The sequence below is a fragment of the Pteropus medius genome, unplaced genomic scaffold (assembly GCF_902729225.1).
Source record: "Pteropus medius unplaced genomic scaffold, Ma_sr-lr_union100, whole genome shotgun sequence".
NCBI classification, from domain to species: Eukaryota; Metazoa; Chordata; class Mammalia; order Chiroptera; family Pteropodidae; genus Pteropus; species Pteropus medius.
The window spans coordinates 960,185-974,577 of NW_024341754.1; the positions used below are offsets into that span (position 1 = coordinate 960,185).

At 40.2% G+C, this 14,393-nt stretch overlaps 1 gene segment (V, D, J or C); it reads right to left on the reverse strand.

Annotated features, from left to right (window-relative positions):
* Positions 1 to 228: 228 nt before the first annotated feature.
* The window catches only part of LOC120594076 (T cell receptor delta constant-like), a 35,706-nt gene continuing 21,541 nt past the window's right edge, over positions 229 to 14,393 (reverse strand). The window contains 5 exon segments of the C gene segment in view: positions 229 to 1,115; positions 2,315 to 2,428; positions 2,779 to 2,844; positions 3,418 to 3,696; positions 10,674 to 10,741. Coding sequence covers positions 1,111 to 1,115; positions 2,315 to 2,428; positions 2,779 to 2,844; positions 3,418 to 3,696; positions 10,674 to 10,741 — 532 coding nt within the window.

Below are 14,393 nucleotides of genomic sequence, written 5' to 3' on the forward strand. Positions count from 1 at the left end.
GTATCAGAGCCCATGGACCACACTGGGGGCTCTGCTGTTGTTATTGCTGTAACAGGAATTCCAATAGCAGGAAACCTGGTGCTGGGTCCCTGAAGCAGGAGGCTCAAAGCTCAGGAAGCTGCGGTGTGACCTATAAGCTCAGCTTGGCTTTTGTCTGACAAACAGTGAGTTAGTTCATGGCACCCACTTTTCCCCTGCGGTAGTCACAATGAGGAAAGCCGGAGGCAAGGCACACACAATGTGCTTTAATAAATGTTAACAGAGATAGCGTCAGAAAAGAATGGCAGAAAACCATCAACACTAACCCAGGTGAGAGTCAGTGTCCGGTGACCTCCAACTCCCTGCGTACAGATTGGTAGGCAAGAGATAGTAAAAATGCCGTTTTTACAGGAAAATCTAGGGATCTCATTTCTATCCCTCTCTCCAAAAACACTTGGATGGTGTCTGGAACTTGGAGTCAATTCATGTTTGTTAAATCAATTAATAGAAAGAAGTACATTTCCTCTGTATTTTACTCTGATCTCTACTAATAGCTTCAAAGATATTTAGATAAGATTTTAGAAACCCCATTGCCTACATGAAGAGTGTTGGAAAGTAGTGGGAGGGCAGAAAGTACTTTTGTGAATGAGATGCCAGTTTAGGGTAAATCTAGTGCTGGGTAGAGCAGAGCCTTTCATGTTTAGGTAAAGGACGCCTACACTTCTTCCCCCAGGGTCTGCTTTTCTCTTGGAGAATGGAGATGGGGACCTGTTGGCTCCCACTTTCTACTTCTGAAGGCAAAGAAAGTGAAAGGAACAAAACACCATTTTCAAAGCGTATTAGCTGTAGGAATTAAAAAACGAGCCCTCCATCCCTTTGTATCTTTATATCTATTTATAAAGCAGCATATAAAGCACTTAGGACCATAAACTCCTACCCCCCAGGACTTTTGTTTTTCCATCAGGCTGGAGGATGAGCTGGGTTTGTTGCCTTCAAAGGAAAACTGGTTTGGATAGCAGTCATTTAAGCATATGAGAAAATAACTTGAATCACTGAGAGGTCCAAAGCCTAAGAGATAGTATCTGGGTAGGCTTTTAGTTTCCTTCATGGAGTGTAGCTTTCTCATGCTGGTCAGCCTGCAAGTGAAAGAAAGTTGTCAAAGTTGATATATCATCGTAGACCGTCAGTGCTGGAAGGAATGGTAGTGGCATGTAGTCTGGGGACGGCCAATACTTTCTGTGGCTGTACCACTACAGACATCATTAATCTGTTGTGGCACATTTCTCTTCTACACAATTGTTTACCTGGTCACTATCAGTTGTCCTCCTTTGGTCATTCTTAACTCCTTTGTTTTACAGACGCAAAAATCCAGGCCCAGACAGGTATAGCAAACTTGCTAAAGTAACGTAGTGAGTCAGAGACAAAGTCAGGACTAAAACTCAGATCTTCTGACTCCTAGTCTAGTGTTCTTTGTATATAGCCACATGGCCTGTGTCCTTGGTACTGTTGGTAAAACAATCACCTGTTTGGGAATGACTGGCTATGCTTGCAGGGTGGATCGGATCAGTCCAACACTCTAAGTCTAGGGTTGTTCCTAGATCAGAAGCTGGGACTGAGGAGTATTTAGGGGTATTGGAGAAAGAGTTTCATAGGCAAAGCTAGACCCAGCTTTGAATTTCATATCTAAGTTTAACTGGTGAGGGAATACAAGTAACGGGCAAGTAACATCTCGGCCTCAATTTCATATTACCCTGAGTAGCTAGTAGTGGGCTATTCATGACTAATGGGGGCATAGCCTCACCCCAAAGCTAGGCTGGTTTACACATTGAAGTCCTATGATTAAGGATTGGGAGTGGGCATCTCTTTCATCTGAGCAAAATCAGATTCTGCTCCCCCTGAATATTCTTCAGTAAGGCTCTATTGATGGCTTTGCAAATAACTCATGGCCCGTTGGCCAGATAAACAAAATAACAAAGAAAACAAATTCTCTTTATTAAACTCCAATTTTTTAGCTTTTGGGTTGGAGGTGGGGGTTATTGGTTGGTATTACATTATGCTAGGGTTAGGGTTAGGGTTAGGGTTAGGGTTAGGGTTACTATTTGGTGAAATCCTTCACCAGATGATGGGTTTGAGTCTAGTTTGAAATAAAAGGAAAACAGGAGATAGAGTGTGTTATGTCAAGTATCTGAGATGACCAACTTTATTAATTTGAAATATGTCTCTATGTGTTTTTCCCTTCCCAATGCCTCTTGGTCTTTTACCATTCCTAAACTCCTTTTCTCCATGTGCAGCATAGTTCAGATGGAGGAAGGAATAATAAGGAAGTAATTCTTACCTTCAAAGAAAACTAACTTGACAGTCAAGAGAAAATTGATGGCAACACTCTTGGCAAACAGCATTCGCAGCCCTAGTACTGTGAGGGACATCATGTTCACCTTCCCGGGATGCACTGTGGTGGAACAAGAGTGAAGATTGTGGCTTTGCGGGAGACTAAATTCCCTTCCAAGATTTGGGCTCACGACCTGACACCCAAATCACCATTATCCCTTTTGATCTGCAAGCCTAGCTTGGTGCCAGACAGCCCTCAGTGACCCGAGGCTGCTGCTCACACCCAGCCTGACAAGATTTGAAAACCCATGTTTGCAGCCCAAGCTCAGTTGGAAGAGTCAGAGGGAACCAACTGGGCTCAGGTATAGTTTTTGTTTACTTTTGAAATCTGGTGATTTTTGGCTTCATCGGACATTTACAGAGTTTGCTTTAACCTTCACTTGGGAAGTTGATCCTTTGATTTCAACCTACCTTTGGGGTCATGGCAGCTCTTTGAAGTCTGCTGTATGTTTTCAGGTTCCATTTGTTTTAGATCATCTGGAACAAACATCAGTGGTCAGGCTTACCTTGGCAACCAAGAGGCTCAAAGGATTTCAAGTTTTAAAGCCAGAGAAGACTTTAAGTAAGTAAACTTTAAGTAAGTGTAATTGGTTAAGGTCATACAGCTATTTATGTAGCCAACATATCTACCATCCTGGTTTTTTTTCATTATACCATGAGGCTAACATCCAGGCTGCCTCTTATTTGTAGGAAGAACTAGGTTTCTTAATCCATGAGAGGCTGCCCTTTGTTTTGGCCTTCACACTAGATTGTACTACACATGGATTTCAAACCCAGAGCCTAGTAATAAGATAGCTATTCGTCTAAAGGAGACAGTTGTTGGTGAAGAGGAGAGATGGGGATGAAATCAGATGAACTCTATTTTAAATTACAGCTCAGAAATGCAGAGTTCAATTCCCAGTCAATGATGGGCTATAGTTGAGCGTAAGTCTTGTTTCTAGCATGATGTCATATTGAGAGCCATCTCTCAAGAGTTTACATCTACAACTTCCCTTTCTCCTAAGTTTTCTTCCCCACAATCCCAGTCCCTTGAGGCCAGATATGACCTACCTGAAGAAGTTGTATTCGGTTCAAAGTCAGTGGAGTACAAGATTTTATTGTTGTGTTGAACTGAACATGTCACTGAATTAGAATCTTCATATTGACCAAGCTTGACAGCACTGTACTTCCCACTGGGAGAGACTACGATAGCGGGGTCAAATTCTACTATTCTCTTGGACGACTGGAGACTTATAGCTACATTCTTGGGGTAGAAATCCTTCACCAGACAAGCAACACTCGTCCCATTTTTCATGATGAAAACGGATGGTTCGGTAAGAGGCTGACTTTCTGCAAATATAAGCAATTTATTTTTTGAGATGGTTATTCACAATATGTTGTATTAAACAATGGTGTTTATCTCAATTCCCCTGGGGCCAAACACTATAACCCAGTCATTTCTGCTTCCTGTTAGTGACCTAGGCTTGTTAGCGCCTCCATGAATGGTTGGCCAAAGGTAGCAGGAATTAAAGGCAATCAGCTTGACTTTGAGTTAGAAACTGCTAAGAGATATGGCCGGGAGCAGAGATGGAAAGTAACAACTACAAAAAAGTTTCTAGATCATCTGGATTTCCATGATCTATGCTTTATTAATTAATCATCGGGACAATTGAGGTCAGGCTGAACACCTGTCTGCATTGGTTAGTTTATTCTAAATAGATGGGCCCTTGGAGGGAGATCAGGGCAGGTGCTCATGCTCTGCATTATGCCAGTGAAAGAATTTAAGATCTGAGAAGGACTATATAACTGGTTCAGATGCTCTGAAGATGGTAGTGTTGGGGTCACTTCAGGGTGTCACCTCCATTTTATGGACTGGAAGGGACCCACTGAAGTTAAGTGGTACATCTCTCTGCCTTTAGGTGAATACTTATTCTTTTGTAAGAGTCTACGCTACAGTTTCCGCTGCATCTTTAATCAGAGAATAACTATCATTCTCAGGGAGTCCTTATAGACATAAAACCAGTTTAAGTTTATTTTTCTTGTTTTATTCTAAGTGGAGCTGTGGAATGTTCATTCTAATAATTGGGTCTTTTCCTAGCCTTCTCTCCTTTCATGACTTACCTTGGACTATCATCTATCTGCTACTCCTATACACATTTTTCCCCCGCCCTTAAAATCGAAAGCCTTTCAGGGAGGTAATAATGGTTCTCTCTCATTATGACTTATTGAAGTTTTTGAGTTGTGATAGATTTTGTGTCTGTGAAAACTTGGACTTTTAGGCTACCTTCAAATAACTGCTAAATAAAGAGCCCTTCAAAGGTCTGAAATCAGGAAAGACAACCAACCTGTGAATGGTAATCTGGATATACTTCCAATCATAGGCTTAATGGCTGATTTTCAATATTACTAGCTAGTGTGAATATGGCTATTAATATTCAAAACTTAGATGAATTTAGCTTCTTGGTATCATATTACAAATATGTTGAATTTCAGTGTACTTTTATTTACTACAGTCTACAGTCTACGTAAGGTATTGCTAAACAAAAGGGCATAGTAATGAATATGAAAATGGAGTTATTTTTCTAATGCTCTATCCTGAATCTGGATTTGGACTTCATCTGTGAAGCTTTAACCAAATCAATCAGTTATATCTGGTCGAGATGGAGCGATTGCTCATCAGGAAATTCTTGCTGATCACCACTTTGTAAATAGACTATGGCCAATCAGAGTTTTTCCAGAGATCAGCTGTTCAGAGAAGCCCCTCATCACTACCATCACTTCCATTTTTTCCTCTTCTGGGAAGCTCATATAAAAGACTGAGTTCTGTTCCAGTCACTCAGGGCAGAAAACTCCTAGAAATCTGGTTCCTTACATTTTTGGCTTTAGCTCTAGACTGAGGGATTTGACTTTCTCAAAAAGTTCTTCTGGAACCTACTTTCAGCCTATATGAGAAAACCATTGTTTTGTTTCCTGGCATACCTGAAGCCACTGATAACAGACACTGATAACCCGAGCAGTAACGGTTTAGAAACCACATGTTCTGTTTGCTCACTTCCCTTCAGAACTGTGACATTTCTTGCTCACTATAATGACTTTGGTTTGAAATATATTTTGGTTGACTTTCAAGAGAGTTATACATTATAGAGAAAGAAACTAGTCCAGTAAAAAAGAAAAAATGAAACAACCCTATCTCCTTGGTTTCTTAAGAGTATGTTCCAGTCCTAGTCTGATTTAGTGGTTTGCTTGGGATTTAAAATATAAATTCAAAGGCAGTTGTCAACGATCACTTTGGGCTGGAGAGGCCTGGTTTGAATAATTTGAACAATGTAATATAGCTGACAACACAGATGCCTGAAGAAGGTCATGCACTTATGATATTGAGCTCTGAATGTGTTAGTCAGTATTTCAGATAGAGCATAGTGCCCTGACTTGGTAATATAGTTTTCTCAGACTCTTTTCCCCAATGTCTATATGTTCAAAACAATAGTTTGAAAGAAAAATATTTTATTTAATCTATTCTTTGGTATTATGGTTACCAAAGAAAAGTCTAGCAACCGAATTGAGCTTTTTTTAAAAAATGGAATGCATGCAATATAGTTGCCATATGTAACCTAGTCTATTTAAATTGGACCTAAACCAAAATTTGAAATTGTAAAACATTTACATTATCGTAGTCCAAAATTTAAATTAAAGATTTAATTAATTATTTATCTTTTGAGAATTTCTAGCCTTTCTTCTTGGTCCGCAAATGTAATTACATTTCAACATGTGTTTCAAAGTGTGGTTTATTTGGATAATTGTTATTTTATTTTCAGATTTATCTTTTAGTGAATACCAAGCCATGCTAAGGTTATGTGCTGGTAAAAAATACGAAAAGAAGTGTATACATTTCCTGAACAGTCTTTCTGAATTTATAAACTTGGAAATCATCTAGGGTTTAGATTCTCTTAGAGTCCTGCTGGTTCCCTAGGAACTGCAATATCTATAACAAATGTCACTCATAATTTCAAGGCTATTTGCCAATATGGAATTTAACTTGAACGCTAAGATATAAGTTGGCTCTACCTTATTACGCTGACCAGGTTAACCACCTCTTTTCTAAATCTTCCAAGCTGCAGGACATTAGTTTTCAGGATGCAGCTTAGTCAGCTTAGCCAAAGGATATCCAAGGATAAAGCAACTTCCTGGAGAATTTGGGCTAAGTGTCTCTGCCACCGCTCCACCTTACCTGTATGCTTCAACTATTAGTATAATTCTTCTAGATTTTTTGTGCTTTCTAGGCTGCTCTGAAGATTTCAGAAGTAAGCGGGAGACATAGTTTTAATATATGTTTTTTAAAAATTAAATTAACTACAAAGCTACTTCAGTGGCTCAGCCTAGTGTCTCCACTCTGGCTCACTCCACATCTCTTGGTTATACTTTCTCAAGTAATGTAAACTGAGTGGCAGCTGCAGTCGCAAGAGTCAGTTTATCCCTAGAAATATAGGAGGAAAAATCAACTCACGGGGCTCCACGAAGAGTTCGGTTCCAGCTCCAAAAATCATCTGCCGGGTGTCCCAGGAGCACATTGTGACACTGTTTCACAAGTAACCAGCCTTGGGCTGGCCCTGGAGCCTGGGCTAGAACATCTGTGCCCTGCCTCCCCAGCCTGAGTTCCAGCCAAAGACCCCACGGAGAACTACAAAGCTTCCCTTGATGAGCTCAGGGTACTGAGTGCACAGAGTCTCAGTTCTCTTTGAAGATATTAATAGTTTAGCTGCTGAATTAGGATATGAACATGAAATCCCTAGCCGAGAAGCACTTGGACGGGGACAAGGCTGAGATAGAGCCAGAGAAGAGGGTGACAGGTGACCAATAGCTGCCTTCAAGATAGAAAATTTAACTTCCAGTTTATTGGGAATCATCTCTAAGAAGAACACAATAGCCTGGGAGTAAGGATGGGGCAATGAATATTGACATGTGTTATAATGAATGTTAGAATGAAGAGTATTTAGACACAGGTCTTGTTCTTATGCTCTGGTTCCCTTCTCTTGGGTCACAAATACTGCCGTTTGATTAGAAGCTTAATTTCTCCCCCATCACTCAGACTGAGTCTCACAATAATAACAAATCTGCTTTTTAATTCCCTGAGCCTAGTGAAAGGCTTTCTAAAGACCTGACGGCTGAATAAGAAATTGGCAGCAGCCAGGTGAGCCCAGTGGTGCTGTGTGTCATGAACGCAGGTCAGAAGAGCCAGCACTTGCTTTGGATTGCTTATTTTTGTTTTATAATTTCTCCTGACTCTGGATCCAGATACAAACTTCAGAAGCATATAGTAATCATGTGAAAATGAACTTGAGGGCCCTATGGATTTCTGCCTCTCATCACCAAAAATCAAGTGTCTAGGGCTAGAGCCAAAGGGAATGATAGTTGAATAGGGCCATTATTTGCTGTCAAAACTTTAAGGATTGGGGGCTTGGTTTGAAATTCTCTCTCCCCCTATGTAAGCTTCACACCATCATATCATACTCAATCACTGCAGAAAGAGAAAACCAGAGAAGTAAATGGAGCATTATTGGAGAGCATAGTCAGCATCCCGGCAGAGGGGCTAAGCATCAGTTTCATTTCTTTCCTCTTCCCTAAGACTCCCAAAGGCACAGCCTCAGAGATTTGATTCTAGCACTGCTGATAATTCTGAGTTTAAGTGGAAATGATTTAAAGGGAAAATGAAACATAATACTTTTTGCTCAGATGCAATTTGCCCAACATCAATCAGACTGCAATCAGCTGCAGCGTAATTCTGTTTCTGTCCTTCTTTTCATTACTCTAGTCTCTCTCCCCTCAAAGATAAAAACCCAAAACCCAAAACCAAAAACTCTCCAAATTCCACTATTTCCCTGGAAGCAACAGGCGATCAAGGACCCCCTGTAAGTTTATTTTATTCTCTGAAAGGCGTAGACCCTGTTGACACTACCAGTTGTTTTCAAAACTGTCGGCCTCGCCACATTTCATGTACCTTTCCTCACTTTTTAACTTCTTTTGAAATGAAAAAAGCCTCAGATCTAACCACGTAAGGGATAATGCCTGCCTCACTGGACTTGGCATTTTGGAAAGCTTTTGAAAGACTCTTGTTTTCTGGACTGGTCCTACTTACTGACTGTTGGCAGCTACACAAATTACCTGAGTATAGCTTTTGAATTTCTAAGCACTAGAACAAACTACTAGAGGACAATGTCTCTGGGAAGGCACCTTTGGTTCTCCACTGTTTTGAGGTTGATGGCTGTGCTTCTATACAGGATATAGGCTCCTGAACCCTGTACAGAGTCCTCAGATTCAGGGCTGGCAGGGGAGGTGAGCACATAATTGCTCTCAGCAGACCCAGACCAGGATGGGACCTGGTGGATCATTTAGTCTGAGGCAGGCATGTTGATTTATTGCAAGTTCTCAGTAAAAAGAGACAAGGGCAAGATTGGCTTTTGTTGTTTGAAGGAGAGGAGACTCTCTTGATCTAACTCCTTCTTTAATAATATTTTTCTAACCCTCCCTGTCTGTATGCCATGGCCATGACTCTTTTCCTTCATAAATAGTGGAGAGGCTCCCATCATCTAGGCCTTGCCATTTCCCTGGTCCCAGTCCCTGACTGGGGGGCCAGACTAAGGGCTTTAGTTAGGCAGTAGAAGACATCAATACTAATCTTCAGAACAGAGTTTCCAAGCATATATAGAATATTTTCTTAAGAGAAACATAATGAATTTATTCTCAAATTTTACCCAAACTCTTTACAATAACAAACTCCAATGAATTTTCAGTTTAGAACCTCCAGACTTCCCAAGATGTTTCATTCATTCAGGACTATGCCGCAGCAACTCCAAGGGAATATACAGAGAGAAGTAAGCAGAACTTACTTGCTTCCACGATGAGCTGAGTTCCCCTTCCGAAGATGAGGGGTTCTATAAAAGCACTACCTCAGGCATCATTATAAAAACCTTTGCTACCAATTTGCCCCTAGTCTAGTCCATTTGTTTGGAAGGAGGTGGATAGAGCAGAACAAGTTTAGCTAGAGACTTAGAATTTTGCAAGAGTTTCTGAGATCTAAGCATTACATTTTGGCAGCTTGTTTGATGTGTGTTGTCTTCTGAATGTTAACTTTTAGGAAAGTCCTAAGTTTTCTGCTATTTCTCCTCCACATGTCATCTCTTACCTCTAGCTCTTGCTTCAGGATCACATTTTCATAGGGAGAAAGGAATTATTTTGGTTTTGCTAAAAATTGCCAAATGGCTATTGTCAGCAGACACATAATTTTAAGGCTTAAGTCAATCACAAAGGACAATGCCTCAGTTAGAGGTAGAAGGACATGATGGTTGGAGCAAAAGCCATTGATGCAAAACACTTGAGTTTATCCAAAGGATCGTAACAATTATAGATGACTACCATTTGCACAAGTACTTTACTACTTATGCACAGCTTGTATTCATACTATCTCAACAAACATTATTGTAACAAACTCCACGAGGTCATATTATTAGATCCTACAGATGAAGTCATTGAAGCTAAGAGTAGTTAAGACAGTGAGTGGATGAGCTGAGTCCCATCCTCTGGTATCCGGAGTTCCATCCATTGAACCAGAGTAATAGATGATAGAACTGAAAGGAGCCTCAGTGATCACTTGTCAAAACCTCTGTGGTCATGCAAGGGCTAATTAATAGATGCATAGGGAGAGTTTTGGCTGCTTTTCCAGGGGCTCTTTAATTAAATCGTAAAATTCCTACTGGGTGATAAGACATTTATACCATTGGACTTCCTTGGTTTTCCTACTTGATCGTCCCTGAGATTTGGTATGGACGGTACTTAGGATCATAGGGTGCTAAAGCTGGAAGACACCTTGGAAATCATTTGGTCTAGATAGAATTCAGTGAAGTTAAGTCTCAGAGCTTGTCAGCAAAAGAGGATTGGAACTTGGTCTTTGAATTCTTGGTCTAACATATGTGTCATTACATCTCACATTTACTAGATATGCTATATAGTACAGGTCTGGTCATGGCCTAGATCTGTAAATGGCAAAGGCACGGGTACTAAGTAAGCTGGTTCTCTAAAGATAGTTACGTAGAAAGAAGACAACAAAGACTCTCCTGGAAGGATAGTGGACCAAGAAGATTAACTGCAGCAGCACACATCCCATCCTGGATTTTATCAGAAACCCAGTCCCTGTCCCTCAAACAATTCCTTGCTAAATTACAAGCTGGAAGGATTTTTTTAACAACTGAAAAGTGTTTCCCAAGCTTGGAAAATACTTAACAAAGATAATTGCCAAACATAGTGGTCATAATAAAGAAAAACAAGTTACTTACGTGGTTCTACCTCCAGGTAGGTTCCTTCGCCAAAGAGCAGTTTAGAATCCACAGCTGATAAACCCAGTCTAAAAACTGCCTTGCTTCCTGGCTCTAGTTGCCAAGTCATGTGACAGAAGTTGGATAGAGTTTTCTGTCTCATCTCGCCTAATGTCTTTCCTCCTAAGTCTTTAAGATGAAACAAGGGGCCATTATTGTGTCAAATAGAAATCTAAGCTTCTGCTATGTTACAATCTGAATTTGTGCTCTGAATGAGAGAGACTGGGAAGGAGTTTCTTAGTTCGATCAGGAGAAGAGAAGAGTGGTACGTTGGTCATAGAATAGTGGTTCTCAGGCTTTGGGCTGCACTTCAGTGGGACAAGGATCTAGTGAGTTATGACCCCCATTCATTCCAACTTTTTCGGGGAATTCCAGTTCATATGCAACCAGAGCTTTGCATCATTGCCAAGCATTGTGCAGCAGCCAGACTTCTTAGTATAAAATAGAATTAGAGTCTTCAGTACATTTTAATAACATATTCATGAATATCACATTTTAGCAAGCTTTAACAACATACTCACACCTAAAAGTGACAGTTAAATTAACCTGTCATATATAAAAATCAGAGTTTTTGAGATTGCCTGTACATCACTCATAAAAACCAGGGAAGGAATATGCATTTTAGGATCAGTTTACAGCCCATAAAGGACTGCAGATCATACTTTGAGAATCACTAAAATAGAGAGTGGTTCTCAGTTCTGGTGAAGAAGAAAGATGTCAGAAAACCTGATACCTAATTTGACTTTGTCTTTTACTAAGTGTGTAATTTGGACAAGTTCCTTAAGTTCACCTCATTATAAAATGAGGGTGTTATCTTCTGTATTGGGAGGTTGTTAGATTAAATAAAAGGGTGTTTATAAAGCATTCTCTAAACTAGAAAGCCTAAATGTAATTATTAGAATGTTTATTCATATTAGAGTCAGAGAAAATAAGTTTTACTTGAAGGATATAATTTCACTAATCACAGAGCTCCCCAAAGGCAGAATTGTAGGGCAAGGCTGTTGAGGGAGAACAGAATCCCGTGCCTTCAGTGTTTAAGATGAGAGTGCCCACTTCTTAGGGCTGTGGTTGAAGACTGGGATCCAGGTTTCTGTCTCCCTTGGTCTTTTCTCTAGGTCAGATGTGATCTCTATTTCAACCTCTAATCTTCCCTCTCAAATACAAAAACTGAAGTCCTTACAGTAGCTTACAAATCACCCCCTCCTCACCCCCACTACTAACCTGACCTCAATTTCAAATCCTCTCCCCATCACTCGCTTTCCTCTAGCCACATAGGCCTCCTTACTCTCCTTCACACACCCCAGGCTGCACTTGTGCTCCTCGTCGGGATATTTGTATGGCTCATTCTGTCACTCCCCCAGGTCTCTGCACAAGTGTCACTTTTCCAATAAGGCATTCTATGACTCCTTTGTTAAAAACTGCACGTGGCTCCCTCTCACTAGTATCTTAATTCCTCTTCCCTGCTTTATTTTCCTTCACAGGGCTTATTACTACCTAAAATACTATACATTATTTATTTATTTTGTTTGACATCTGCCTTTCATCATTAGAATGAAAGTCCAATTAGGCGTGAATTTCTATCTGTTTTGTTTATGTTGATTCCCCAGCACGTAGAATGGTGATATAGTGATAGTAACGTCACAGGTTGCAGAGCTCGGACTCAGGCTTAGTTCTGCAGTTTTCTAGCTGGTTTTATTTCTGTTTTCTTTTGCCTTATACTATAGCTGACTTGTTCTCTCATTCATTCATTCATTCACTCATTCATTCCATTCTTCCATTTCTTTGTTCATTCATTCATTCAATAAACATTCATTTAGTGTCTTCAATGTATTCGTGGATACAGTAAGGAACAACTCAGAGTCCTTGCCCTCATGGAAGAAGGAAGACAGATGGTAAATGAGTGTACAAAGTTTCAGGTGGAGATGAGAGCTGTAAAAAGTACAGCAGGGTAAGGGGACTGCAGAATAACAAGTTGGAAAAGAAAAGGGAGAAAACTGTGTGAATCCCTGGGAGAAAATGGCTCCAGGCAGAGGGAACTTCTGTCAAAGGCTCCGTTCTGGGAGAGGCTCATCTTGAGAAAGAGGGAATGCCAAAGATGGGAAGGGGTACATTATCTTCTGCAATTTTAGAAACATGTTGATGAGCCCAGGATTTTGTGGACTCCTCTCTTTTAGGGTGATGCTCTGATCATCACCTGGATCTTTCTGAGTTTTGGGACCCTCGAGCCCCAGGGGTGTAATGAGAAGGATGGGCCTCACCAGGAGAATGCCTTTTTTGGTAACTGGTTTTGGTCTCGGGGTAGGAGCACTTCCTTAGTGAAGGATGGTGTGGGGCATGGCAACTGGAAAGGAAATAGCCCAACTATTGCTTCAGACTCTGCAGACAGCTTGGAAAGGAGCTTAGAGGACTGAGGGGCAGACTGGGCCAGTCAGGAAAAACCAGCACATGTACCCCAATTTGACTGCCGCCTCAATAGAAGAATGGAGTTCTTTGGTGCGCAGATTCTGGAATCAGACAGATGATGCAAATTTTGACTTTGTTAAGCTGTGTGATATTAGGGAGACCCTCCCAAGTGGTAAAAATGCGGGTAATAGTACCTAATTCTGCATGATCATTGTGACAATTGAATAAAATAACATTTATTAATCAAGTGCCTAGTCCAGTGACAGGAGACATAGTAGGCACTCAAAAAAAAATGGCAGTTAATATAATGATGATATATAATAATTCATTCATATATAATAATTATTTCAAGTTCATCTAATGGCCCACTTTCATGAAGATGTTCCTGATGACTGTGGCCCTTTTCTAAGCTCCTGTTGTTGTGATGGTCAGTAGTGCAAATTTATATTTTGGCACTTTATTTCTTGCTGTTTTGTCCTGTTCTCTGGTTTTGTTTTATAAAGTTAAGTGGTATCCCTAGGTTTTCTCTACCCAGAAAGCTAAGAGGTGTGGATTTGGGGCTATGGGTTTGTGTAGACCTGTTCTGTTAGTTTTGTGCTACCTGGCAGCCTGCAGGTAAGTACTAGAAAGAAGTTCCTTAGGAAAGAAAGCATCAAAAGAAACTAGGCTTCTGTGAAGGTAAAGGACCTGGGTTTGAAGTTATCTCTCTTTAATCCAATATTAGTTGGCTAAAAAAGAACCCACCTTTCAAAGATATTCTGGATCCTGCTCTGGATGCCCCTTACGTTTTCATTTCAAAGGATGATGGGATGTCAGCTCACCGTTTCCCATACTTCAATTAATCACATCTCCTTTTTTTGGGTCACAATTATCGGTCATATAATTTTCTTAATAATTTTCTTTGAACTTACTTACTTTTTAACCTCAAATATAATTAAAAGGAAACTTTAAATCACATGGGTTTGACGATTTAGTTGTACTATTCCGATATTCATTAAAAGATAGTGCAATTAAAATGAAAAGAAAGTCTGTCTACATATCACCTAAATCCATGTGTTATACAGTCTACATTTTGAGAAACACTAGATCAAGTAAGTCAGTAAACAGAAGAACTTAATTCATTAAGAAGAACTTGGTGAACAAAAGGAGATTAGGGAAATCAGTCACTAACTTTGGTGGGAATGTGAATGTGCATAAACTTATTTTAGTGAGAAAATTTAAAGCCAATGCGATCTGAACGCAAGGACCTGAAATAACTGAATTTTAAAAATCTTACTA